The 26934-nt window shown below is 40.3% G+C and overlaps 2 protein-coding genes and 1 pseudogene across 2 annotated transcripts; all 3 read right to left on the reverse strand.

The window, feature by feature from the left end:
* Window positions 1-9933: 9933 nt before the first annotated feature.
* On the reverse strand, window positions 9934-14718 carry LOC129721949 (uncharacterized). The gene is made up of 3 exons (XM_055675085.1): window positions 14601-14718; window positions 11077-11167; window positions 9934-11013 (listed from the first exon to the last, which is right to left on the reverse strand). Exons 1-3 carry the CDS (start codon window positions 14616-14618, stop codon window positions 10727-10729), a joined length of 396 nt encoding a protein of 131 aa, XP_055531060.1. The 5' UTR covers window positions 14619-14718; the 3' UTR covers window positions 9934-10726.
* Window positions 11193-14314, reverse strand: LOC129721947 (uncharacterized). Its single transcript, XM_055675081.1, has one exon. It carries the CDS (start codon window positions 14187-14189, stop codon window positions 11352-11354), a length of 2838 nt encoding a protein of 945 aa, XP_055531056.1. The 5' UTR covers window positions 14190-14314; the 3' UTR covers window positions 11193-11351.
* Window positions 14719-22782: 8064 nt separating the features above from the next.
* On the reverse strand, window positions 22783-26646 carry LOC129719592 (uncharacterized; annotated as a pseudogene).
* Between the last annotated feature and the right edge of the window lie 288 nt (window positions 26647-26934).

Consider the following 26934-nt stretch of genomic DNA (forward strand, 5'->3'; position numbering starts at 1 on the left):
GAATGAAGAGTATGCCAGACCAGACACAGCCAGAGTTGCCAATAAAATTTTTGATTTAACTGGAAAACGGCTAAAGAAAAAACTGAAAAAACACTGGATTCCAAATAAATTAAAAAAAAAGCAAAAAAATGATTTTGAGAGCGCTTTCCTGTTATGGGGATTAAATCCAATTTCAGTTTTGAATACAGCAACTAAAGAGATAACTCTTCACAAAAAAAATACTCATTTTAATCAGAACTGTTTTGTTTCGGGCTTACATTTTGTTAAAATTATGGACTGTAAAATTTCCTCTAACAGCAAAATTTAAAATTACGCAATCAATCTATCTCAAAATTGAGAAAATAGAGCTTTTCCATTTACTTTTATTTTTAACAAAAGTATTAACGCAACATTCCCTTCCGTTACATCAGTGGAGTTTAAATTTCAATTATTTCTGACTTCGCTATCTTTTGGTATCTAATTCTTCTAACAATTTTTCAACTGCTACGCAACAGAAAATAAATAGAAGATTTTTTTTATGTTCTGGTAAAATCTTTTTGTTTGGTTTAATCTTAACTATGCATGACAGTCTTTTATTTGACCGTGTTTCGTGCGAGAAGATAGAATACTGAAAATGCTGTTAAGAATTGTCATAACAATATATCAATCTACAAAATTTACGTTTTAAAAATATTTTCGAAAACCAATCGGAGCTTGAGTGAATAAAAAACTGGATATAACTGGCAAATATCTGAAAAAACTGGAAGATTTTGGGAATGAACTGTTTGACTGGATCAATTGAAAAAAACTGGAGGAATCCAGTTTAAACTGGAACATTGGCAACCCTGGACACAGCTCTGGCAGCTCTACACCGCTACTCTGCCGTTGTGTTGTGTTGTGTACACTATTCAGTTATGTCGAAATACGGGAAAAATGCTGATATGAATACGAGGAATCGAGTAAAAAGCGGTGTTTAATCGCAAGTGAGTGTGTGTGCGTGTGGGTCTTATAAGAAGCGCAATTTCGAGAGCATATCGTAGAACTCTCGCGCCGGGTTGCCATGAATAATTACGGATTTTCTAGAAAGTTTGCCGGTGTATTTCCAAAGTAAATTGATTTAATGGTAGTTAGCAGCGGTGGATAGCGAAATTGCGGGATTTCGCAAACAGACGTAAAAGCACAGACAAACAGACGTACTACGAAATTTATTTTCGTGGATCAAAATAACGGACAATTCAAATGAATTTTTAGTTTTGCGGAATATTCCCGTCGCAGCGGTAGTGGCACTGATGTGCTTTTTTCCTTTCGAACTCATTTGACAGGTGTCGCGCGCCGTGCTGCCACAACAGCAGAAAGGCGGAAAATTTATCTTTTACGGAATATGTCCAGTAAGTTTCGCACAAGTTAGTAGGAACCATAATTTTCTTAAAATTTCGTACGAAGTGCTACGTCTGTTGTTCTTTGGTATAAGCACAGAGAACAGACATTCTTGTTCATATATAAAAAAAATGAAAATCATATGTAAAAAGTAGAATCAAAACACGTTTATACACTCACGATCTCTGTCTTGTGGTGCCCCAGTTGCCTTGCATAAATATTGCTGTTTCGATATTTCATCGCTTGGTTATTCAGTGACGCGAGCGCCACATAGCGGGAGCAAAACCACTTAAGTTCAACAATATCATCTTCTGCTCACCAATCCTCATCGCTAACGAAGTTGACTAAGAAGTTATTCTCACGTTTGACAAACACCTTGCGTGGTTTCCTTTTGGATGTCCGATATTGCTTTCCATGAACATGTTTACAATGGCTATTTAGTAAAGTTGAAGATGGAAAATAAAGATCACAATGCAAGCTAGCACGTTTGTCTAAATTGTTTAATGTACTCGGGCAAAACGTATCGTATGCTAGTTGGTTGCCCTCAAACAATGCCAGGCTCTGAAAGAGAAAAGCATGTTTCAAATTAGTATTTCCAGCACTTGAAGATCTGTCTCCTATGATATCTATGCCACACACTAAATTTTTATTGCTGGAAACCAGCAAAATGTTGCTGATATTCTACATGCTACTTTTGGCTGTAAAAGAGTTTTTCTACAAGCTGTACAAAGAATGAATAATCGCTTCTACAGAATCGATCAACATGAATAAAAGTTATTCAAATAGCTGAGTCATTTCTTAACTAGCCCTTGTTCGGCTATTAGGAAAGCCGAATGTAACAACCCAAGAAACATTTTTTGGCTAAATAAACGTTTTTATAACTAATCTTATTCAGTTGACGGCTAAACATAGGTCGAATAATATATATTTCTAAGTGTTTAATCAGCTTTCAAAACCGACTGATTAAAAACTGATTAAACACTTCGAAATACATTATTCGACCAATGTTCAGCCGTCAGCTGCATTAGATATGCAGTATCAAGAAGCGTTTATTTAACCAGTTTGTGCAGTGTTTAGTTGATGTTGTCTAATAGCTATTTTTTAAATTGAAATAGCCCTTAACCAGCCATGGCGTGTAGTATTTCACAAGTTTTTTTAAACCCTAAATTTTTGCTTGATCAGCTGAGCATTGTAGCAATCCTTTTCACCTGTATGCAGACCTCATTCAGCTATTTTAAAATTATTAGCTGTTTTATTCAGCCCAATTGGTTGTTGAGAAGTAACTGATTTTGTTCTCCAAAACCGACTGATTAAAAGCTGATTAAACACTCAGAAATACATTATTAGACTTATGTCCAGTAGACTGGGACACGGTTATATGGGAAAAAAGCGATGGTGTAATTTTTTCGCTCCCATGCACTTTTCGTGGTCCTTATGGGTCCTATAACAACTAGTAATACTGCTGCTGTTGCAAATTCAACCATGTAATAAGAAATGAAATCGCTTAAATTTATCTTGGAGGCTTCCCCGAATATACTATGATCAAAAATCACACTTTGAAAATTAATTCTTCGCGAAATTATTTCTCATACTTAAGCAAGTTTGCAATAGCAGCATGCTGTAGCAGTGTTGCTGGAAAATTTAAATGGTGAGCCGTCTGTCAGACATTCAATTAGTTTCGGGTGAATAGCTGTTTCTACAAGCATCGTAGCGTCTTACGATCTTCGGAAGAGTTTTTCTTAGGAAAATTTCCTGCAAATATCATGTATTCATATATTTTTAACAGCCAACTGGACATCTCTAGAGAATAAGTATTGAAAAAGTGGATTTTCCCATTTAAAATCTTATAGAAACTTTAAAAATCGGGCGTTTCACCGATCGATCTGAAAAGTTACACAGTTGTTATGGGACCCATAAGGAACACGAAAAATGCATGGGAGCTAACATTTATTTTTGTCCCACCCTAATGTCCAGCCTTCAGCTAAATAAGATTAGTTATTAAAGCGCTTATTTAGCCAAAAAATGTTTCTTGGGTTGGTAGTATGTTTGTGAAAACAGTAGCTGCTTCGAAAAGTGATCTGGAAAAAAAGTTGGCATTTATGACGAGGAAAATACATTGTAAATTCAGTTATTCCAATTTGCTTTGCTATCAGAAATAATACCCATCGGCTCCATTGAAAGCAATAAAACCATTTTAAAATAGTTCATCGTACTCAAATTAATTAACAGTAATTTAATTAAAATAACATACTGACTTTTTTCTGTTTGGTATACTTTTTATCATTCGGTACAAATTGTACATATGCGTTTCGCTTTTTAAAATATCTCACAAACTTCCAAAAAATGATAGATTTTTAGACAGAAGACAGTAAGTATCAAGAAGCGTTTATTCGACCAGTTTGTTCAGTGTTTGAAATTTAAATAGCGCTTAACCAGCCAACAATTAAATAATGGCGTGGAGTATTTAATAAGTTTTTTAACCTGAATTTATTGCTTGTTCAGCTGATAAATCAACCTGAGTGTTGTGGCAATCCGTTTCACCTGTATGCTGACTTTATTCAGTTATTTCAAAATAATTAGCTGTTTTATTCAGCCCAATTGTTTGTTGGGTAGGCACGCTTGCCATTTGTGTGGGATCGATCCATAGATGCCAGTCTTTTTGGTATGATGTCTTTAGTATATGTCAAAATGAACAATGAATGGAATGAATTGGCCCTGACACAAGTAAAGGAGATTTTTAAGGCTGTTCGCACCCCAGGTTTCAATGTTCTACAAGGTATGTTATTCACGGCAATGTATTGGTATTAGTGAGTGTTATGAACTTTTTCCAATTTTGTATGAAATTTAAAATGATTATGCATTTTAAACTAAACTTATGAAACATACTTTCCTAAAAAGTTATAGAAATGATGCTGAAACATGTTTTATTAGTGAGGAATACATGAACATGCTGGGGTTTAGGTAATATATGCTGTTTGTGACCTTTTTGCACTTTTCGTTTTTTTCTTGTACTCTAATAGCGCTTCTAAATAGAGCCGCTTATGTTTCATACAGTAACAGAAGTCATGAACTAGGACTATGACTAAGATTAGGCTTCAACTATTAAAAATATAGCATTTTTTATATTTTAATTGCACATATTCTTCACACTTAATCTCGAATAATATGAATTTCTAGTGTGTTTCAACTGGAGATTCACTCTCCATAAAAAAAAATCAAATATTAAACAATATAAACCGAGAAATTCTCAAAAATGTTCTGAATTCCATACAAAACGCGAAAATTTTCATAACGAGGTTTGTTTGTGTGCGTGGATAGACAAAAATGTGGCATACCTTTTACTAGAACTGTCATTTATACTCGGGTTTGCACCTATGTGGATTCTCATATGTAGGGTTGCCACCTGATAGGGATACCTAGCCCGGAGATTTTCAAAGTAGTGAGTAGGGTGGGGGGTTGTATGTGCATTGACATGCTTGTTGTGATTTATTTCCACCATGTTTCTACACTGTGCAGGACGGCAACCTTCCCACGAACAAGTGTGAGGTGATTAACAGGTGGAAGCAGTACTACCACAGAGAACAGACGTTCATCTTGTTTTCAAAAGATGTGTAAAAACTTGCAACCGTCATTTAACAGTAAGTGGTAATGCTCCCGCTATGTGGCGCTCACATCACTTAAACACCAAGCACAGATATCGATAAAATAACGATACAGCAATATTTATGCAGTGCAACTGGGGCACCACAAGACAGATGTCGTTAGTGTATTAATGTTTTTGGATTAAAATTTTTACACACGATTTTCAAATTCCTTTATATGAACATGAATGTCTGTTCACCTTAATGGCGATGTAGCAGAGGACGACGACACAGTGGTAGTAGATCTCGGTGTACGCGCAGATGACGACAGAATTCCAGCTCCTGACCTCCAGGAGGTTAGAGAGGAGATCGGCCGGCTGAAAAACAATAAAGCCGCTGGAGCTGACCAACTCCCCAGCGAGCTGTTAAAACAATGTGGTGAATCACTGGCTAAAGCGCTACACTGGGTTATTACCAAGATTTGGGAGGAGGAGGTAGTACCGGAGGAGTGGATGGAGGGTACAGAGTGCCCCATCTACAAAAAAGGCGACAAGTTGGATTGCTGCAACTACCGTGCAATCGCTGAACGCCGCCTACAAGGTACTCTCTCAAATTCTGTGCCGTCGACTATCACCGTTTGCAAGGGAGTTCGTGGGGCACTACCAAGCGGGATTTATGGGTGCCCGCGCTACCACGGACCAAATATTCGCGGTACGGCAGGTACAACAGAAGTAGGGATACTATCTGGTTAAAGTCAGAAATCAGGACACCTTTTTTTCGGCTCAAATGTGATCTAAGCTATTTCTATTCTTCGAGGTAAAAAAATCACAGGAGGGTTGTGTGCAAAGCCACGACCACAAGGTTGAAGTAGAATACTTTTACACAGCTCTACTTACGGCTGTAAATTAACCTACGGCCGGCGTATCGGTTCGCGCCGCTTATCGCGTTTAGCCTGGCAGAGGCCTAATGCGCACGGCCAACACAATAGAAAGGTGTTTTCACATTGAAAATTAGACACGGCTTTACTGGAGTAAGTGTTGGCAAATGCATCTACCGCTAATACCGCCGCTATCGTACGAAAAATGACGCGCGTCTAAGAACACCCGAACTGTTTCGCCGTGCCGCTTCCATTTACTTCCTTATTACATCGGCCTTAGGGAAGTACCGGCTGCACCTACCGCTGAGGCTGTTACCATACTGCTACTGGTACCCAAAGCAACTAACTCTTCAAATTAAGTGTTTTATTTGTCCTCAAAAGAACAATTGTTCAATTCCACATCGGATATGATGCAATCGCATCTCTGTAATATTACCGACAGTAATATTCTTCTAAACAAAATGATCCTACTTTTCCATTAGAGGAAGTGCCGGCTGATGTACCGCAAAAATCTCGCCCGATCGCTCGCGTTGGCGTTCAGCCTGGCAGAGGCCTGAGACGTGGTGACCAACCACAGGGCAAGTGATTTGTTTAATTTGAAGGCAGCCACAGGCGCGACCCGCTGCTATGGTCTGTTACTGCTGAGTGCCGATATCTGCTGTTACTGCTGTCAACGTTGTGGACGGTCCATCCAGTTCACCTTCCGACTAATGAATGTAGCTAGTTTTCCCAGAAACACTCTTTTATAACCGAAGGGCGCTACGTAATAGGCCACGCCTTTCAGTTCAGGTTTACCATTTCTTATGTTCTTTAGACGAATTATTCCAAAATTCGCATTTGATTTTTGTATCCAGCGAATAAACACCGATGGTGCTCTCACACACGCAACGGTTTTAACCCGCATCTTATTGCGGTTTGTAACATCAAGCGATTTCGTTTGCTCGCTGTTGCGTGTTGCATCATGTTGCAACTTGGCAGCTGGGAGACGACGAAATTCTGTTTATGCTGATTGATTGAATCGACTTCATATTAGCTCTGCATAGTCGAACTAACTGCTTTTGTGAATGCGTTCTAACAGGGCAGTTTATTATTCAATGTCGGTTATGCTGATCGCAGCCTTTGCGCTGCCCCTACAGTGGGGGGTTTACTAAATAAAGTAAAAATTAGACATCTACAACAGAATTTGATTGCATCCCGCACAGAATGTCTGCTTGTGTTGATGCCAGAAAATTATTAACCTTCAATTATCTTTTTATTTGCCTTGAAAAAAGCATTTTGCGGTTCAAAATCGGTTGCTAATTACAACCTTTGAGCTGCCCTAACATTGGGGGAATTAAGATACACGGACAACATGCACTGTGGAAGCTATTTCACATTCAGTAAATTCGACGGGTGCGACAGATTTAAATTGCTAGGATGCAACACAGAATGCTTGCTTGCGTTGACAAAAATTATTAACTTTCAATGACTTGTTTATTTGCCTTAAAAAAGGCATTTTGATTTCCAAAATTGGATTTCCTGATGGCAATCTTCATGCTGCCCCAACACGGGGGGAATAATGGCTGTCTGGTGGCACACGCTGAGAAAAACGGCGCTGCTCCTGAGACGTGGTGACCAACCACAGGGCTAGTGCTGCTGCTAAGGAAGGACGACTGCTGTTGTCGCTGTCTAGAACTATTATGAGCGGATCCGGCTGAAACAGGCTCTTATATAGGCCAAATAGCATGTTTTCAATTGCAAGGTATATGATCCTGTCGACCGTGCTTGGGAAGCAAGCATATAACGACCAATCAGAGGTCGAATTTTCTGTTTTGACAAGGCTTGACTATTTTCAATAGTACAATAGTGTGAATAATAAAATTACAATTATCTTATTTTGGGAAGAATCTTAGAAAATTTTCCAATCTATTGCTGCAAGAACGAAGGAAATCCATCGAATACTAACCGATTTATTAGCATTTGAAATTGGACATATTTTTCACTTTTTTCGGTTTTAGATTTTCATTTCACATCCCTATGTAGCCGAACTTCCTGAGAGAAGTATTCTACTTCAAAATAGTATAACTCGTTTTATGTGATTTGCACTTCAAAAAACACCAAAATACTTTTTTACTTGTCTATATAATAAAAATAAGTTGAAGTCCGCAAATCACGATTTAACTCAAGAACGGATCAGCGGAGCGCCGTGGAAATTTGTGATGGTTTCTGGGGCCTAAGAAAGTTATTGATGGTTTAAAACCACTCGATTCTCTGAAAGAAACAAACGAAACACAAACTTCTGATTGACTCAAGAGCTAAACAAGTAAATGGATCCAAATTTGGAAGTTTTTGGAAGCAAAAGATTTTTGTTTGGTGGTTTGATATGCCTCCCTTCTCTGGAAGGGAGGTCATATACAAATGAGACACAATCTAATCATAGCTAATCAAGCAAATGGAACCAAATTTGAAATGAGGAGGTTTTGGGGGATGAGGCATGTTTTTATGGTGGTTTGATACCCCTCCCTTCTCAGAAGACGTCTCATTCCGATAAAACCAATGAATTCAAATGATTTGCCTGATGAGTTGGAACGTATCCAATATCAGATTCGCATCAATTTGCAGACTATAAACAAATCGCAAGGTCAATCTGTGGAAGTATGTGGAATCAAGTAAAACTTCCATGGTTTCAATGTTCAAAATTGATAAGCTAAAGAAAAAAATAGGCGAGACGATGTTTACTCAGCTAGTTTTCTCAGACGATCCAATTCTATTGATGAGCTTTGAATTATTAGGCAGATATTCAGACAAGTAAATTGTTTCAAATTAAACTTGACAAATTAACAGTTACAACGTCTAAAAGATTTCTCTCGTCACTTCACTAAGGTTCTTAGTTACAGTTGTATCCTGGAATCGAAAAGAGTTACTGATTTTCAAAAATTCTGCATATTTTTGCTACACTACAAAATTGGATATCTTAAAAAAAATCAGGACAAATGCTAGAATATGAAAAATAAATCAGGACGTCCAAATAGGATCTCGAAATCAGGACGTGTCCTGCTAAATCAGGACGGATGGTATCCCTATACAGAAGTGCCGTGAGTATAACGTGCCCACACATCACTTGTTCATCGATTTTAAATCGTCATACGACATTATCGTTCGAGACCAGCTATGGCAGATTATGTACGATTACAGTTTTCCGGATAAACTGACACGGTTGGTCAAGTTCATGATGGATCGGGTGATGTGCGTAGTTCGAGTTTCGGGGACACTCTCGAGTCCCTTCAAATCTCGAAGAGGGTTACGGCAAGGTGATGGATTATCGTGCTTGCTATTCAACATCGCTTTGGAAGGTGTTATTCGCAGGGCTGGTATCGACACGAGTGGCACGATTTTTAGATGGTCTGTTCAGCTCTTTGGCTTCGCCGATGACATTGATATTGTAGCACGAACCTTTGTGAAGACGTACATCAGACTGAAGGCTGAAGCCGGAAGAATTGGACTGGCCATAAACGCATCGAAGGAAGCGGTTTAAAAAAAGACAGTGTAAACATCCCACCACGAATTCATATTAGCGGTGATGAAATCGAGGTGGTAGACGAGTTCGTGTATCTGGGCTCACTGGTGACTGCTGACAACAACACTAGCACAGAAATTCGTCGACTCCTTATGGCAGGAAATCGTGCCATATAATTGTTTACGAACTAAGCACGTGCGCTGCTGGGTTGAAGCTGACAAATTTTACAGTGCGCTTCGGGCAGCACGGCAGGTCAAAACTGGGTCAAAATCGAGCGAATAAAGAAGGGTTTTGACAGCAGTTAGTGCGCTTCCAGGTCTAAACGAGGTGAGCTGGTGGAATGAATAAATTCGCTATTATGTTCGATTGGAACAAGTTTTGACAGTTCGATTGGAACTTTTCCGTGACAGTCGTCCAAACGTTAACTATAGGGCTTTAGGAGAGGCGGGGTATCCTATTTTTTACGAATGCTTACGAGGGGAAGAGGGGGATTCGAGAAAATCTTATGTAAGATTAAAAAAATTGAAATATACTTTGTATACTTAACTTTCAGTTTTATTAACATTAATATTATATATTATTGACTTAATGGGTTCAATTGTTTTGTTTTTATTTTCCACGAATATGGAAAAAAACATTTCTTCTTCATGAACAATTTTTCCTGAAAAAGAAAATCTTACATAAGATTTATGGGGGGAGGAGAGTAATGCAAAATCTCACCAAGCCTTATTATGGGGGAAGGGGGGGTCTAAAATTTCGAAAAATAGATCCTTACTTAATTTGTGGATGACGCCGTATGTCGTTTCCAGAGCGAGTTGAAAATAATTCTGCTGGCTCAGAGAAATTTCGCTTTCACCCAGAGATCCGGAAATTACTTCCCAGAGCAGGAGAAAATTCGCGTTCACTCGCAGACCCAGAGATCACCTCCTGAACCCGGAGACTTCGGGTGAAACCCGGGGAGGTGGCAATCCTACTCATATGCAATTGTCAATTTATCAGACGGTGTTATAGACAGATACGCAAAGAAAGAGGTCGAAAACTCCAAGGGAACCCTCAAATCGAGGCTCCAGGTGTGCAAAGTAAACAAACTCAGGCGTGTTACTTTTCGTACAGAATGTATGTTGCAATCAGTAGAAATGTTGTGAATCACGTGCAATTATGGTTTAAACGGAAAATGTGTTCGTTATGCTCGTATTATGAGTGATGCTTTGAAAATTGAAAAATTGTATAAACAAGCTTTGAAACTCAGTAATATATAAAGAGACGTTTCTGAACTCAGTTCATGAAGGAAATTTTGACAGAAAGCATAGAAGCGCTGACATAACGCACGTAAAAGCCACATCAATATGAGCAGGTTTCGTGACACCTACAGTTCGTAAAATGGTTAATATTGGCCGACACAAGTGAAAGAGATTTTTATGGGAAGAAGAAGACATTTGTCTGTTTTAGTTGCGGTAAATAGTTAAAAACCACGTTCTTTTGGGTTGTGATGTAGATCTCCAAAAACAAGAACAGTTGAAATAATTTCGGAAGAAAACAGTTTGATTTAGTTGGCACTAAATTGCACTCAAGCGGACTATGTCGATTCAAAGCACCGGAAAGAGCGTCGGCGGCAGCCGATCGGTTAGCCGTATCGGGTCGATCCACTGGAGGAACATGTTGAACTGGACCCGTTTGCCACCGTTGACCTGTGTACCGGTGAACTAAAACAGTATATGCAAGATGTTAGCAGGAAGGTTGCAGAGGTTATAAGTAACTTTACGTACCTACCGGTTGTACATCTACGAAGATTTGCTGCTTTTCCGGATCGGGGTGTAATCCTTCAATCAAACTGCTGTATTGCTCATCGGCACCCATCTGTGAATGAATGATTGCGAGGTGACAAGGTAAGGTTCCATTAAACTAGCGTTTTATTGGATGTGATTCACGACCTGGTTGAAAGTGATGATTTTTACAGCGGGGACAAGGATGTTTCTCAAGTTATAAAGTAGACACTCGGTACGTTATATACAAAATTTATTTAAACAACATGAAGTGATTATCAACCGTGTCTAAAGTGATTGAATAGTTGATCAAAACTTGAATACTTAGTGGTGGTGCCCTGGATGGTGAGTCGACTTGTCGTGCTTTCGCGAAGCCTTTGGAACCGCTCGGGTCGATGAGTGGGTCTAGCAGTTGGTGTCGTAGTTCTGGATGAAAACGGAGTATAGGTAACCGGTGTACTGTTTGGTCGGCCGAAATGATTTAGGTAAAAATCGAAAATATTAATAGTGGGCCGGGCAGTGGTGGTAGCTCGGGAAGTGGCGGCAGGTGGCAGTGTTGATTTCGTGGTCGCCGAAGTCCAGTAATGGGTTTTCGGTGTTGTGGTTACTACGACAGGCCTTCCAGTGGTGGGAGTTGTAAACCAACTAAAGGTTGTTCGTTTTGTGGTGGCAGACGTAGTTCGAGTTGTGCTCGGTTTCGTAATTCTTAGGGTTGTCGTACGTGCGGTGGTAATTGTAGTAGCAGGATCATCAAAACACCCCTTTATGTAATGATCTGATCGGCCTTTGCAGTGGGGCTTATAGACCGACCAGGCATTAAAGCCGTCCCCTGAAAGTCTTGTGTGCTCTTCGAAAATGAGCTTCATGCACTCCAGATCATCACTAATGTCGTTATCTTCCAGATCCGAACAGGGTAAATTACAGACCCAACCTTTCCCGGGCGGAGAGCACCAGTAAATATCGCTGATTTGAAATAGTCCGTGATCTTCACTGCCATCGGCATTCAGCCTGCCGATAGCGGAAACATTGTAATTGGATTCTCGATGAGCAATACAAACCCAAGTTGCGATCTGTTCGAAGGGTAGGTTGTGTTTGTTGTACAGCTCCCGTGCCAGTTCACAGCGTTGGTACACTTTTCCAACACCGACATTAGTTTTCTTCGTGGGTCGCCTAATCGTTGTCGTAGGAACTAAGGTATTTTCATCGTCCTCGAAGCATCCACTGACCATGCTGCGAGCCTTGCCTTTGCAGTATGGTTGATACACAGCCCAAGCGTTGAAACCATCTCCAGATATTCTTTGGTGTTCTTCGTAGATGTGTCGCATACAAGAAAGATCGTCTGTAATATCGTCATCCTCCAGATCGGAGCACACCAAACCACAAACCCATCCACGTCCAGGTGGTGAGCACCAGTACTCATCACTGAGTTGAAACATTCCATGGTATCGCACATCCCCGGGTCCGTTGCCAACAGCGGAAGTGTTGAAATTTGATTGGTACTGTGCAATGCATGTCCAGGTTGCTGATTCCTCGATAGAGTATCGATGTTTGTAGTACAATTCTCTGGCCAACTCACAACGAGTGTAGACTTTTCCCCTGGTAGAGCTGGATTTTCTAAAGGGTATTCTAGTTGGTGCTGTGATGGCAGGTTTTGGTAAAACTGAAGTTATCGGATGATCGCCTTCCGTTCCAAAGCAACCCTGCGCGTAGCTTTCGGATTTATCCCTGCAAAACGGTTGATAGACAGACCATGCATTAAATCCATCTCCGGACAACCTCTGATGCTCTTCATAAATCGTTCGAATACACTCAACATCATCCGAAATGTCACTATCTTTCAGCTCGTCACATGTCACCGAGCAAGCCCATCCATTGCCAGGAGGAGAGCACCAGTAAATGTCACTGATTTGAAACAATCCATGATCACCTCTGCCTTCTGCCGATGTGTTGAAGGAGCTTTCATGATATGCGATGCAGACCCAAGTTGCGATTTGTTCCCTCGGTAAGCGAAATTTGTGCAGCAAATCATTCGCTAGCTCACAACGATCGTAGATTTTTCCAACCGGCTCAGAACCATACTTTCTACCCGAAGCTCGCGTAGGAGCAACAACTCCCGGTCTTGGTCGAACCACTGTCGTAGGTAGGGTTTGATCGAAACAATTATGCACGAAACTCTCTTCTCTTCCCTGACAGTAGGGTCTATACACTGTCCACGCAGTGAATCCATTACCGGAAATTCGCTGATGCTCGTCATATATTTGTCTTAAACAGCGAATGTCATCACTAATATCACTATTACGTAAATCTTCGCACGTCACGCCGCAAGTTTTGCCTGGCCGACCCGTAGCAGAGCACCAGTAGATGTCACTGATCTGAAACAGGCCATGATCACCGCTGCCATCTGCATTCAGCCGACCTTCAGCGGAGGTGTTGAAGCGGCTCTCGTGATACGCTATGCAAACCCATGTAGCGATCTGATCTTCCGGCAACTTATGTTTGTCCCGAAGCTCACCGGCCAGCTCGCAACGATCGTACACTTTACCTACGGGAGTGCTGAGCACTAAATCTTCCTTCCTCGCTTTGGCTTTTTTCTTCTTGTAGTACGCTTGGAAGCGAAGCACTTCCTCATTCAAACAATCACCGAACGCAACGTTTTTCGCAGCCGGATCTCGACAGTATGTCTTGTGGACCGGCCAAGCAGCGAAACCATCCCCAATCTCACGACTATACTCGCCAAAAATTCTTCTCATACAATCAATGTCATCTTCCACTTCATCGTCCTTTAAATCGGCGCACGTCAAACCACATATCGAGCTACTTCTCAAACACCCATAAAGATCACTGATCTGAAAGATCCCGTAATAGGCAGAACCACCAAATCTTTTGTACTTCAGATTGACTGCTGAACTGTTGAAATTCGAGCCGTGTTCAGCGATACACAGCCAGTCGGCAATTTGATCCTCCGGCACCTGCTTCAGCGCTAGCTCGCGTGCCAACTCACACCGTTTGTACACCCGCCCGTCAGCACCATTCCGAGCCAACAGAACGGACGCAAACACCCCAAAAACGATCACTAACGTTGCCCGATTACCGAAAGCGATAATCACACAGTTCATTGCAACTTGCAGGATTTCGCCAGGCGACACGATCACGATCGTACGATTGTTATGTGCGCGATCGCGACTCAATTCGACAAACAAAAAAACGCGTCCGTCGTGCCCACGGGCTTACACTCGACTGATTCGACTGATCCTTTACTTAACGCTAAAGTTCAGCTGAGAGGAGGATCGCTCTCAACGGCACTTTCGCGATGATCGTTGTTGCTCAGCAAATGTCCAGCGGCGTTGTGGCAAAAACCTGTCCGCATGCTAATCCAAACAAATGATCACACATTCATGAATCATGTGCACGATGGTTTATTTACAAAGAACAAATCGCTCTCACTATCCACCGGGCGGAGGATCTCCGGTAGAGTAAATAAATGTCAATAGCTTCCTGACATGAATCGGACCTCTGAAGCGACAAACCTGTTTGAGTGCGATCATCTCCGACCATTCGACCTTGATCCCATTGAAAACGATGAAACAGTTTTGTTTTGATTAGTTTTTCTTGTCTCTTCTCGGCACCCCCTCCTTCCATTTACCCGGCAGCAGTTGAAATGGGTGAGAATGAGCTGTGCGTGATTGCTTTGTTGAGCGAACTTAATTGGGTGGCTTTGCAAAAACAATAATCTTTTAAACTGTGCTTGCGCTCTGGGTCGCCAAGGAGTAAACATTCGAGCACGCGTACGTAAGATAATGTTGTTGTTTTTGTTCGTCTAACGGCACAATGATAATTAATAATAGATTTTTCACCATGCATCGATCGCAATCGGAAGAGCATGCTATTGTTGTAAAAAATAGTAAGGTGGTGCGAGGCACGCAATGCCTCCCGCTCCCGGTACACTAATTGAGTGATTACATAGGTATAGCGAATTTCTTTATTCCACCAGCTCACCTCGTTTTGACCTGGAAGCGCACTAACTGCTGTCAAAACCCTTCTTTATTCGCTCGATATTGACCCAAGTTTGACCTGGAAGCGCCTGCAAAACAGACAGGTTCGCACTGTGATTTTTGTCAGTTTTGCGAGTGGGTTCACCCAGGAATCTATCTGTCAAATATCGTGTAATCGTGACCAGCATATTTGGCAACAAGGCGTCCGGTTGTTTTGGTTTTTGTCGTTTTGATTGAGGTAAAATTTAGTAGAATTGTAACGGTCTTTTCAACAAAACTCTAGAAATCGCAAAAAAACTTTTATTCATACTGCGTTGCGTAGTGAAATCTGGTGGCAGCAGCCAGCAATTAGCTAAAAATCATGAAGTTTCCTCGCCATACAGGAAATCTTTTAAACGTCATGGACCAACAAACTTCATGGACCAGAGTTGATCTGCGATAACGCACACATATATGAATTTTGACAGCAGTAAATCCCCCCTGGGTTCACCAATACTATTACATCGTATCTGTCAAAACGGTCAAAACACGCGCGTGATGCTGAAAACAAAAGAAAAATGTGTTGTCGTCTGTGCAGTGAAATGGAACGCAGAGAATAAATAAAAGCTGCAGCGAAGGTATTGGCGGGATGCAGCAGAGATGGCGGAATGGGAAAAAGTATTTTTACAGCATAAGGCAGTCCACGGGTGGCTTATCAATGCTTGTACGTTTATTATTGTTGCTGTTTTTCAAGCTGCAAAACCAAAACACGATCAAAACAGAAAACTTTTAATGTCGGCAATAATATTAAAAATGATTTGTTATTGTTGTATTTAGGATTGGCATCCGCAATACAAAAGCTACCGATCGGATAACATTTGTTTTTCACGCTTTTGGATCCGAGTTGCGACCGATCGAATATACGTAAAGCTGTCATAAGTTGAAAACAGACTGAAATCAGCTGATCGCAACTGTCTCGTGGATTGCCTTATTTATGTTTACATTGCACATGGTCTCACGCACACCCACGCAAGGCTTTAGATCGTAGATCGAGATCGTTTTTTTATTCCACCCGAAAGTTGGCACTAACCTCGTGGAATAAAGAAATTCGCTAATAGTTCGCGTGGGAAAATCAAAGCGCCCCTCTCTTTCTACCGGCTTATGACTAACCCTTTCGATAAACCTGTCTTCAACGCAGTTGGTTGTGTTTTTCCTTAGATCTATGTTGAAAATAATATAAACTGACTCAGCATAGCAGGCGGATGACACGAGCGAAAAGAGTATCGGCGAAGCTGGCTGCGATTAGTTATTCCGTCTCTGATGGTGTACCCTTTCAACGAGATTGACTTCTAGTAATTATCTACGAAACTGAGATGTTAACATTAATTAGCAGATTGTAATGAGGCTCGTTTGGTAGCAGCTGTGTGATTTTTTTCAGGCCAATTGGATAAGAAGATGGATAAGAAGAGGTAAAATATTTCTGTTAGATATTGAGAATTGATAATGTTTCCATTTAATTACACTACTATGGAAACATTGCCTGTTCTCAATATCTAATTCCATCCTACTGAAACGCTCAATAAGAAATTTTTCAATTTTCTGGCTTTTACTTGCCCAAACCAGTTTTGCACCACAAAAACCAGTTCACAGAAAAAATTTATTGTTTGGTTCTGCTATTTTTAGACAGGTAATTAATAGTCAGGGGTGAAATCTTTAATCTGTTCGGCTAATTCCGGGTGATCTCTTTTCGAATAAGTTGATTCAGAATTTTTCACTTTAATTCCAGTGGTTACACATTGCCAATGGAATTTATTGCCGTTAACTTCATGTAGTGTGTTGACGCATATAAATGGCCCGTATGAATTATTCGATTTTTGCTTGTGTAGGCATCGAAGTCGACAAACAAAATGTCCCAAACTGAGGATACAAACTTGATATTATGTACCATGCAATTGAATAAAGATTGGTTGAGAGTTGAATTACAATAGGATGACACGTTAAAATCGAGTGTTCTGCTTCAAGAGTACTAGCCAAAATTGTACTCTACTTCATTTTGAAATGGCTAGTCCTTTAGCGCAGATCTCAGTGGAATTCACTTCATCTTAGTGCTTGCATTATTTCTAATGTATGGCCTTTGATGGGAACATAACTCACGTATGATTGAAGTGCAGTTTATAAGGTTATGTTTACTAGAATTCAAGCAAAAAGGTAAAACACATTGTTCATACGACCTAACTAATGTCATCATTGATTTATATCGATTTTGGTGAAACAGTTGTTGCCAGTTTTGATATTTAATATTTTCTATTAAAAAAGCTAGTTTCGGAAAAATTGAAACTGACGTAAACATAGCTGTCATGAACGTCAATATGTTGCGTAAAATGCTCTGAAGTGAAGTTTCATCGGCTACTCATGAGAATTTGACTCGAAATTGTTCCGATCATAATTGCTCACCACTACTAGCAACAGCAAACAGTATGAAAAGTATTCTCTGCACTTGTGACGTACGGCAATTCAGCTCAGAACTGAAAAAAATAAAATTGAAGGATTCCCAAATTGATGCGTGCTAGCAAATAAAATCTCACGACAGCCATTGACTCTGACTGTGTAAAGGCTCACTAGAGATAATGTGAGAAGCAGTTTTTTTTTCTCGTTCGTGCTTCAGCTGAAGTGCACTTTGGTAACTGTTTCTAATCTAAAATGAAGAAGACAAAGGTGCAATTGGATTGTGATTTTTGTATTGCAACATTTACGAGAATAAAATATAACACATATCATTACAACGTATTAAAATGCTTATTCACAGAGTAGTTAAGAATATACGAAATGCAGATGAGGGACTAAAGATGTTGATTACAATCAAAATATACATGGTTGGTTGGCTGATGCGCAAAGTTGAACAATTGATGATAAACGATGAATGATTATAATCTACATGTTAACAAAAGATTCATTTGCTCATTCTAATACAACTGAGTAAGGTTTAAAGTATAAAGCATGCTTTTCCTGTTGATTACAAGCGTTGTACCTCGCACTCTACCCTTTTCATGATTTATCATCATTGCTTTTAATTTATTTATATTACGGCACTTTGCATGTTGTTTTGGTTTCTCGTTGGTAATTGTCGCGAATTTTTACAGAATAACTCTTCTTCCGTAAGGTGTAAATGAGTAAAAGTATGTAAATCATTTTATTCGAGGGCTACAAGGTTGTTACCTTGTCAGATTTCTAAGGACCATCGCATCAAATTTTTTTCAACCTGACTTTTTTTACTTTTTTTGAAACTTTATTTACTTTTTGGGCATAGAACAAAACTGCAGCGCCTGAACGTAAACGAAGTTACCAGAATCTGTCAAACTCAGATACGACACCACCTTGCGATTCGTGACTACTGCTGATATTTGTTTGTTTTTTGCATGAGAAAAAGAAAGAGGGAAACATTTTTGCTTTTGTCATCACACACATTTTGACAATTGCATATGAGAGCCTAGGTGCGAACAGCCTTTAAAATCTCTTTCAACTTCGTAGTCGCGAATAGTCCTTAGATCTATTTACGTACGAATATGATAGTGCCACCTGTTGAGGAAAACATAAACAAATCGCTGCTTTGTTTGAAATTAGGAGCAGCTGGAAAATTTATCAGTGAACAGAATTCCGAAAAAGCTGGTGAACGTAATCGGCAAAAAATAGCAAGTGTTTAAAATTTTGAACATCGAGATGCGATGATTTTCAGTTTGGATGAAATAAAAGCAGCTATGTACGGCTATACGCAGAGAGAGAGAGAGAAAGAGAGAGAGGGAGGGAGAGAGACAGAGAGAGAGACATAGAGACAGAGAGAGAGACATAGAGACAGAGAGACATAGAGACAGAGAGAGAGAGAAGAACGTGTGAAAATAAATATATCCTTTATTGTACCTGATTACAATATTTCTCAATGTGTTCGTTTGCATTGGGTTTTGACGTGTTCGTTTGGCTCACAACATTCTCTCCGCATATCTCTCCCTCTGAGTATTGCTACACTCAAAATATTTTTCACATTATTGTTACGTGAAATTTCCTATACTTATTCATTTTCTGTCATTTTGCATGATTTATGTGACATACATAACATCTATGTGAAAATCACATGCATACTATGTCGTAAATGTCGTAATATTTACCAGTTTTTATGTTGTTTAATTCATTTACGAATTGACGATTATTCATGCCCGTGCGATTTATCAAGCAACATATTTCGATGATTTCTTAAAATTATTTTCTGTCTCTTAAGAATTGAGGAAACCACGTTTAAAAAACATACGTTGTATGAAACGTAGCAGCTATCAGATAATCAAATACTTTTCACTTTACCGGTAGTTGAATTCTACGTGAAATTCACATGAAATGCATATGTCTGCTGAATAAGATTCACAGGATAAATCATCTCACCAATTCATGATGAACTCAAATGACAATTCCGTAAAATCTACGTGAAAATGACAATGGAAAATATTCACATAACTTTTCCGGTAATTATAACGTGAAATATATTTTGAGTGTAGGTTATAGTAAATACCTACACACCAAAATCTGAAAAGAATTTTCAGCAAAATAAAATACTGAAAAAAATCAGTAAAAAATTTTCTTGCTGATTATCAGCATTCAGAATTCTGTTTACCGGAAATCAGCAAATTGCTGGTAATTGCTGAATTTCTGGCAACTCCATCCTTCAAACTGTCAGAACAATCGCCATTTTGTGCGTAAAAAGTTAACAAAACTATAGAGAAATAAAAATGAGCTTATAAGCGTATGTAGCATGGATGTGAAATTTGAAAAAGCATTGCATGCGCTTAAATAGAATAATTGTGATATAAAAAAATGTTTGATAAGTTAATTTTCAGTCTTTTCTAGGAATTTGGGAATATCGGCAATATACTGTAATGCAATTTCTGCTACCAATTAGTGGAAGGTTGTGTCGATGGGCTACAAAGACATTTGAAAGTTCATACTGATAATTCAGATTCAAAATCAGATAACTTTAAAATAAATATTCGCAATGTAAAACATTTGTTTTAATAAAATAACAAAAGAACGTTCTGTGTGTTTTCTAACTTTTGCTGAGATACATCAGCAAAATCATGTCAAATGCTCAAATGCTGAACAGGCAGCAATTTATTTAAACAACTGATTTTCAGCAAAATGGTGCCAAAAGTTTGACGTTTCGGTTTGCTGATCGTTTCAGCGAGAAAGTTTGCTGATATCATAGCTGATTTTTCAGCATGTAGAATATCAGCAAAATTTTGCTGGTTTCCAGCAATAAAAATTTAGTGTGTAACGGGAGACAACTGGGTTACCTGGCACTCAAAAGATTTTTCACCTTATTGTTACGTGAAAGTTCCTATAATTGTTCATTTTCTGTCATTTTGCATGATTTATGTGACAAACGTGGAAATCACATGTATGTCATGGTTTATCACGTACTATCTATTTACGTGAATTTGAAACGTCAAACAGGATGTATCGCGTGAATTCACTGTGCAAAAATATCCAAAAATCAAAATGGCGAAGCTGTTGTCTCATTCAGTGTCAGGACATAAAACAGAATTTCTCGATGGCTTGTAAATGAGTGAGTTTTAAAAAAAATTAAATAATATCCAGTCTTACATGTTTCACACAGCTTCAGTTCCGAGGTAGAGGAGTTACCTGAACACAAGTAGCTTCGGCGGATAGTAACTATCGCCGACGAATGTAGTAAAATTTTTTCAGTTTTTATGTCGTTTTATTCATTTACGAATTTCTATACCCGAGATTTATTACGAAATATATTACGTTAATTTCTGAAAACCATTTCCAATTTTTTTAAAATTATAAAAACAAATAAAAATAAACGTTGCATAAAACGTGATAGATATCCGATACTCAAATGCTTTTCACTTTATCAGTAGACGAATTCTACGTGAAACTTACATGAAATGCATTTGTCTGCTGTATAAAATTCAAAGGATAATTCATCTCACCAAGTCATGATGAACTCGAGAGACAATCACGTAGAAAAATACTTGAAAAAAAAGTCGAAAATATTCACGTAACTTTTCCGGTAACTATGATGTGAAAAATATTTTGAGTGAGGTATAGATTTGCACCCTTTTCGGGAACCACTCGCTGATTGGTTGGAATTGAAATTGGAGAGTGACAAACAATTATCTTTGACCATATTTTTATCTGATGCTCAGTGACTTTGACACGGTTGGCGTCCGATCCCACGCAAAACTCAATCTTGTCACTCGTATTCAAGTGCTTTTGAATATAACTCACAGTTAAAAAGTATAGAAAAACTCAAACAAAGAACGTACACAACGGGAACGGCTGATCGATTAAACAAAGGGAAATTGTAAGTAAACACGTGCTGTAGAGACGCTATAACGGTCGAAACTTGATGCAGCGACCTCTGTACTTCAAATTTTATACACGATAACGATCATAGGTAACTTCTGCTAGCTTACAAAGCCTCGAAATAAAAAGAAAAACGAGCATCACCAAAATAAACGAAAAATGTTATTCTGGAGCATAAAAGTTATTCGGTAAAAATTGATTTCAACGAATTTTGAGTTTAGATCAGTACTTGAGTGATTTAGATTTTGATTCTAGGATAGTTTTTGCATGATTTAAGCCAATGACAAGAATATTTTTTCCTGGTGGATATTACCCCTTAATAAAGTGTATCACTTTCACGTTGGCACCCTGTATAAAGAAAAGAAATATACGAAAATACTTCAAGATATACAACCCTAATATTGTATGAAATGGTGACTTGGGACTAAACATTGTAGTTAGAGGGATTTTTAGTTACAGTGGTTACAGAGTTCGCAGACAGAATAAATTCGTTTGTTTAGTGGGTTACGTATTTTTATTCTCAGCCTTCCTTTAAAATCTTTTTTTTTAGAAATATATTCAATAACGATCGAAAGAATTTCATTTGCACTAAGCGATACTGTGCCTGTAGTCATGGTGGTGGAGATGGACGACAAGACCTGTCTCACCCTGGCTGGCAGGTCACTTCGTATTTTACCTTTCCCAAGAAAGAATTGAGCACCGAGGTGAAGTTCATTTCACACACTAAGTTCCCCAAAAAGGTGTTGCTGTGGCTGACAATCGACGAGAAGCGGATGTCAAATTTATAGTACGAAGGGCCTGCAGGAAGTTGCATCGTACATCAAGAAATACCATAAGGCCGAAGACGCGATGTTTTGGCCGGATCTGGCGTCGGTCCATTACTCGAAGCGATCGTTTGAGGAGATGGAGCGGCTCATAAAAACTACAAAAGATTTCCTAAACAATGGAGACTGTCCGATCATGAAGAAATCAAGAAAAAAAAGCTATATTTTTTTTGACAAACAAACTTGAATTAAGTACGATCTATCATCAAGAACTTCATAAACATGAAAGAACTAGGAAATGAGTTACTTGGAATAATTAGAACTAATAAATCTGAAGGCTGCTCTTCTAGACATAGATGTGGCTTTCGACAGTGTTTGACATGAAGGTTTAATAGCTGAAATGTCAAATTTCAGTGTACCTCTTTAAATCACAGAAATGATACAAAATTGCTTAACTGAACACACTCTTCAGGTTAACTATCTGGCAGATTGTTTGTTAGACTGGTGTACCTCAAGGAAGTATTTTTTTACTTCAGATCTTCCTATTAAAAAGAACTCGGTATATTACAAACAAAATATATTTAGACAATTTCAAGTGATTGTTAACCGTGATTTAAGTGATTAAATAGTTGATCAAAATTTGAATACTTAGTGGCAACGCTCTTGATGGTGGGTCGACTTATTGTGCTTTCGCGAAGCTTTCGGAACCGCTCAGGCCGATGAGTAGTTCTGGTAGTTGGTGTCCTAGTTCTGGGTGTAAACGGACTATGGGTAACCGGTGTACTGTTTGGTTAGCCGAAACAATTAAGGTAGAAATCGAAAATATCAAAAGTGGGCCGGACAGTGGTGAAAGCTCGGGAAGTGGCGGCAGGTGGCAGTGTTTTTGGTATTGTAGTTACTACAACAGGCACTCCAGTGGTGGGTGGCGTAAACCAACTAAAGGTTGTTCGTTTTGTGGTGACAGACGTAGTTCGAGTTGTGCTTGGTTTCGTAGTTCTTGGGGTTGTCGTTGTACGAGCCTGGATTTTCCCCCAGGTAGAGCTGGATTTTCTAGACGGTAGTGTAGCTAGTGCTGTGACGGTGGGTTTTGGCACAGCCGAAGTAACCGGTTGATCGCATTCCGTTCCAAAGCAATCCTGCGTGTAACTTTCTGTGGATGTCGTTTCACGTGCGGTGGTATTAGTAGCAAGGTCATCAAAACACCCCTCTATGTAATGATCGATCGATGCCATGCTGCAGTTGGGTTTATAGACATCCCAGGCGTCGAAACCATCTCCTGTGATTCTTTTAAGCTCTTCGAAAACAAACTTTATGCACTCCACATCATCACTAATGTCGTTATCTTCCAGGTCCGAACAGCTCAAATTACAACCCTTATCTCTCCCGGACGGAGAGCACCAGTATTTGTCACTGATCTGGAAAAGTCCGTGATCTTCGCTAAAATCTTTATTCATCCTGCTGGTAGCGGAAACATTGTAGTTGGATCCGTGATGAGCAATGCAAACCCAGGTTGCGATTTGTTCGGAGAGAAGATTGTGCTTGTTTAACAGTTCCCGTGCCAGTTCACATCGTTCGTACACTTTTCCAACACCGACGTTGGGTTTCTTCGTTGTCGTGGGAACCAAGGTATTATCATCGTTCTCGAAGCATTCACTGATCATACTACGAGCCTTGCTTTTGCAGCTTGTTTGATACGCAGGCCAAGCCTTGAATCCATCTCCAAATTTTTGTTGGTGTTCTTCGTAGATGCGTTTTATACAAGCAAGATCGTCTGTGATATCGTCATCCTCCAGATCGGAGCACGCTAATCCGCAACCCTGTCCATTCCCAGGTGGTGAGCACCAGTACTCATCACTGATGTTAAACATTCCATGGTATCGAACATTCTCTGGTCCGTTCCCAACGGCGGCAGTGTTGAAATTCGATTGGTGCTGTGCGATGCAAGTCCAGGCCACAGAATCCTCCTTTGAGTATCCATGCTTGTGGTATAGTTCTTTGGCCAACTCACAACGAGTGTAGACTTTCCCCTTGGGCTTTGGTAGAGCCGAAGTAAACGGTTTATCGCATTTCGTTTCAAAGTCATCCTGCGCGTAACTTCTCGGGGATGTCGTTTCACTTGCGGTGTTATTTATAGTAGTAAGATCAACAAAACACCCCTTTATGTAATAATCAATCCAGGCAATACTGCAGCTGTCTTTATAGACCACCCAGGCGTTGAAACCGTTTCCTGAAATTTCTTCGTGCTCCTCGAAAATACGCTTTATGCACTCGACATCATCACTAATGTCGTTATCTTCCAGATCCGAACAGCGCAAATTACAAGCCTTACCTCTCCCGGACGGCGAGCACCAGTATTTGTCACTGATCTGGAATAGTCCGTGATCTTCACTGCCATCGGCATTCAGCCTGCCAACAGCGGAAACATTGTAATTGGATTCTTGTTGAGCAATACAAACCCAGGTTGCGATTTGTTTGGGGGAAAGGTTGTGCTTGCAGAACAGTTCCCGTGCCAGTTCACATCGTTCGTACACTTTTCCAACACCAACGTTGGGTTTTTTCGTTGTCGTGGGAACCAAGGTATTGTTCTCGAAGCATTTGCTGATCATACTGCGAGCCTTGCCTTTGCAGTGTGTTTGATACGCAGGCCAAGCATTGAAGCCATCTCCTGAGTTTTGCTGGTGTTCTTCGTAGATGCGTTTTATACAAGCAAGATCGTCTGTGATCTCGTCATCCTTCAGATCGGAGCAAGCTAAACCGCAACCCTGTCCATTCCCAGGAGGTGAACAACAGTACTCATCACTGAGTTGAAACATTCCATGGTATCGCACATTCTCTGTTCCTATCCTAACAGCGGAAGTGTTGAAATTCGATTGGTGCTGTGCGATGCAAGTCCATGTCACAGAATCCTCCTTCGAGTATCCATGCTTGTGATATAGTTCTTTGACCAACTCACAACGAGTGTAGACTTTTCCCCTGGTAGAGTTGGAATTTATAGACTGTACTTTAGTTGGTTCTGTGATGGCTGGTTTTGGTAAAGCTGAAGTTATCGGAAGATCGCCTTCCGTCCCAAAGCAACCCTTCGCGTAGCTTTCGGATTTATCCCTGCAGAACGGTTGATAGACTGACCATGCGTTAAATCCATCTCCGGACAACCTCCGATGCTCTTCGAAAATCGCTCGAATGCACTCAACATCATCCGAGATGTCATTATCTTTCAGTTCGTCGCATGTCGCCGAACAAGCGCTGCCGTTGCCAACTGGGGAGATTTGAAACAGACCATGATTAGCACTATTATCAGCATTGAGGCGACCGTCCGCCGACGTGTTTAAGGCACTTCCGTGATAGGCAATGCAGACCCAGGTTGCGATTTGTTCCCTCGGTAAGTAAAATTTGTGCAACAAATCATTCGCTAGCTCACAACGATCGTAAATTTTTCCAACCGGCACAGTACCGGACTTCCTACCCGAAGCTCGCGTAGAAGCAGCAACACCCGGTTTAGGTCGAATTGCTGTTGTAGGAAGCGTCTGATCGAAACAATCACGCACGAAACTCTCCTCTTTTCCCTGACAATAGGGTCTATACGCTGTCCACGCAGTGAATCCATTACCGGAAATAACCTGATGCTCGTCATATATTTGTCTTAAACAACGAACGTCATCACTGATATCACTATTACGTAAGTCTTCGCATGTCACGCCACAAGCTTTACCAGGCTGATCGGTAGCAGAGCACCAGTAGATGTCACTGATCTGAAACAGGCCATGATCACCGCTGCCATCTGCATTCAGCCGGCCTTCAGCGGAGGTGTTTAAGCCGCTCTCGTGATACGCTATACAAACCCATGTAGCGATCTGATCTTCCGGCAACGTATGTTTGTCCCGAAGCTCACCGGCCAGCTCACAACGATCGTACACTTTGCCTACGGGAGTGTTGAGCACTAAATCTTCCTTCCTCTCTTGGAAGTGAAGCATTTCCTTTTTCAAACAATCACCGAACGCAACGTTTTTCGCAGCTGGATCTCGACAGTATGTTTTGTGGACCGGCCAGGCAGCGAAACCATCTCCAATCTCGCGACTGTGCTCGCCGAAAATTCTACTCATGCAATAAATGTCATCCTTCACTTCATCATCCTTTAAATCGGCGCACGTCAAACCACATATCGAGCTACTTCTCAAACACCCATAAAAGTCGTTGATCTGAAAGATCCCGTAATAGGCAGAACCACCAAATCTTCTGTACTTCAGATTAACTACCGAACTGTTGAAATTCGAGCCGTGCTCAGCGATACACAGCCAGTCGGCAATTTGATCTTCCGGCACTTGCATTAGCGCTAGCTCACGGGCCAACTCGCACCGTTTGTACACCCGCCCGTCCGCACCGTTCCGAGCCAACAGGACGGCCATAAACACGCCGATAACGATCGCTAACGGTGCCTTTTTACCGAAAGTAATAATCGTGCAGTTCATTGCAACTTGCAGGATTTCGCCAACCGACACGATCGTGATCGTATGATTGTTATGTGCGCGATCGCGACTTTTTTTTTCTTCACAAATAGAGCGATCGCGACTTAATTCGACAAACAAAAAATAAAATGCGTTCGTCGTGCCAACAGACTCACACTCGACTGACTCTACTGATCCTTTTGCTTACACTAAAGTTTAGCTGAGAGGAAGAATCGTGATGATGCTCAGGATCAGTTTGAAATTTTTTTTCTGATCTGGCTGAAACTTTGCACAGGTGTTGCTATGGGCTAC

Source organism: Wyeomyia smithii, chromosome 2, assembly GCF_029784165.1.
Source record: "Wyeomyia smithii strain HCP4-BCI-WySm-NY-G18 chromosome 2, ASM2978416v1, whole genome shotgun sequence".
Classification (NCBI taxonomy): domain Eukaryota; kingdom Metazoa; phylum Arthropoda; class Insecta; order Diptera; family Culicidae; genus Wyeomyia; species Wyeomyia smithii.

Bases quoted from the DNA above. Each gene is read 5' to 3' on its own strand.
- LOC129721947 (XM_055675081.1), bottom strand. From the start codon at position 14,189: ATGAACTGTGTGATTATCGCTTTCGGTAATCGGGCAACGTTAGTGATC.
- LOC129721949 (XM_055675085.1), bottom strand. The intron at 11,014-11,076 runs GTACGTAAAGTT...ATACTGTTTTAG, and splicing joins CGTAGATGTACAACCGGTAG to TTCACCGGTACACAGGTCAA.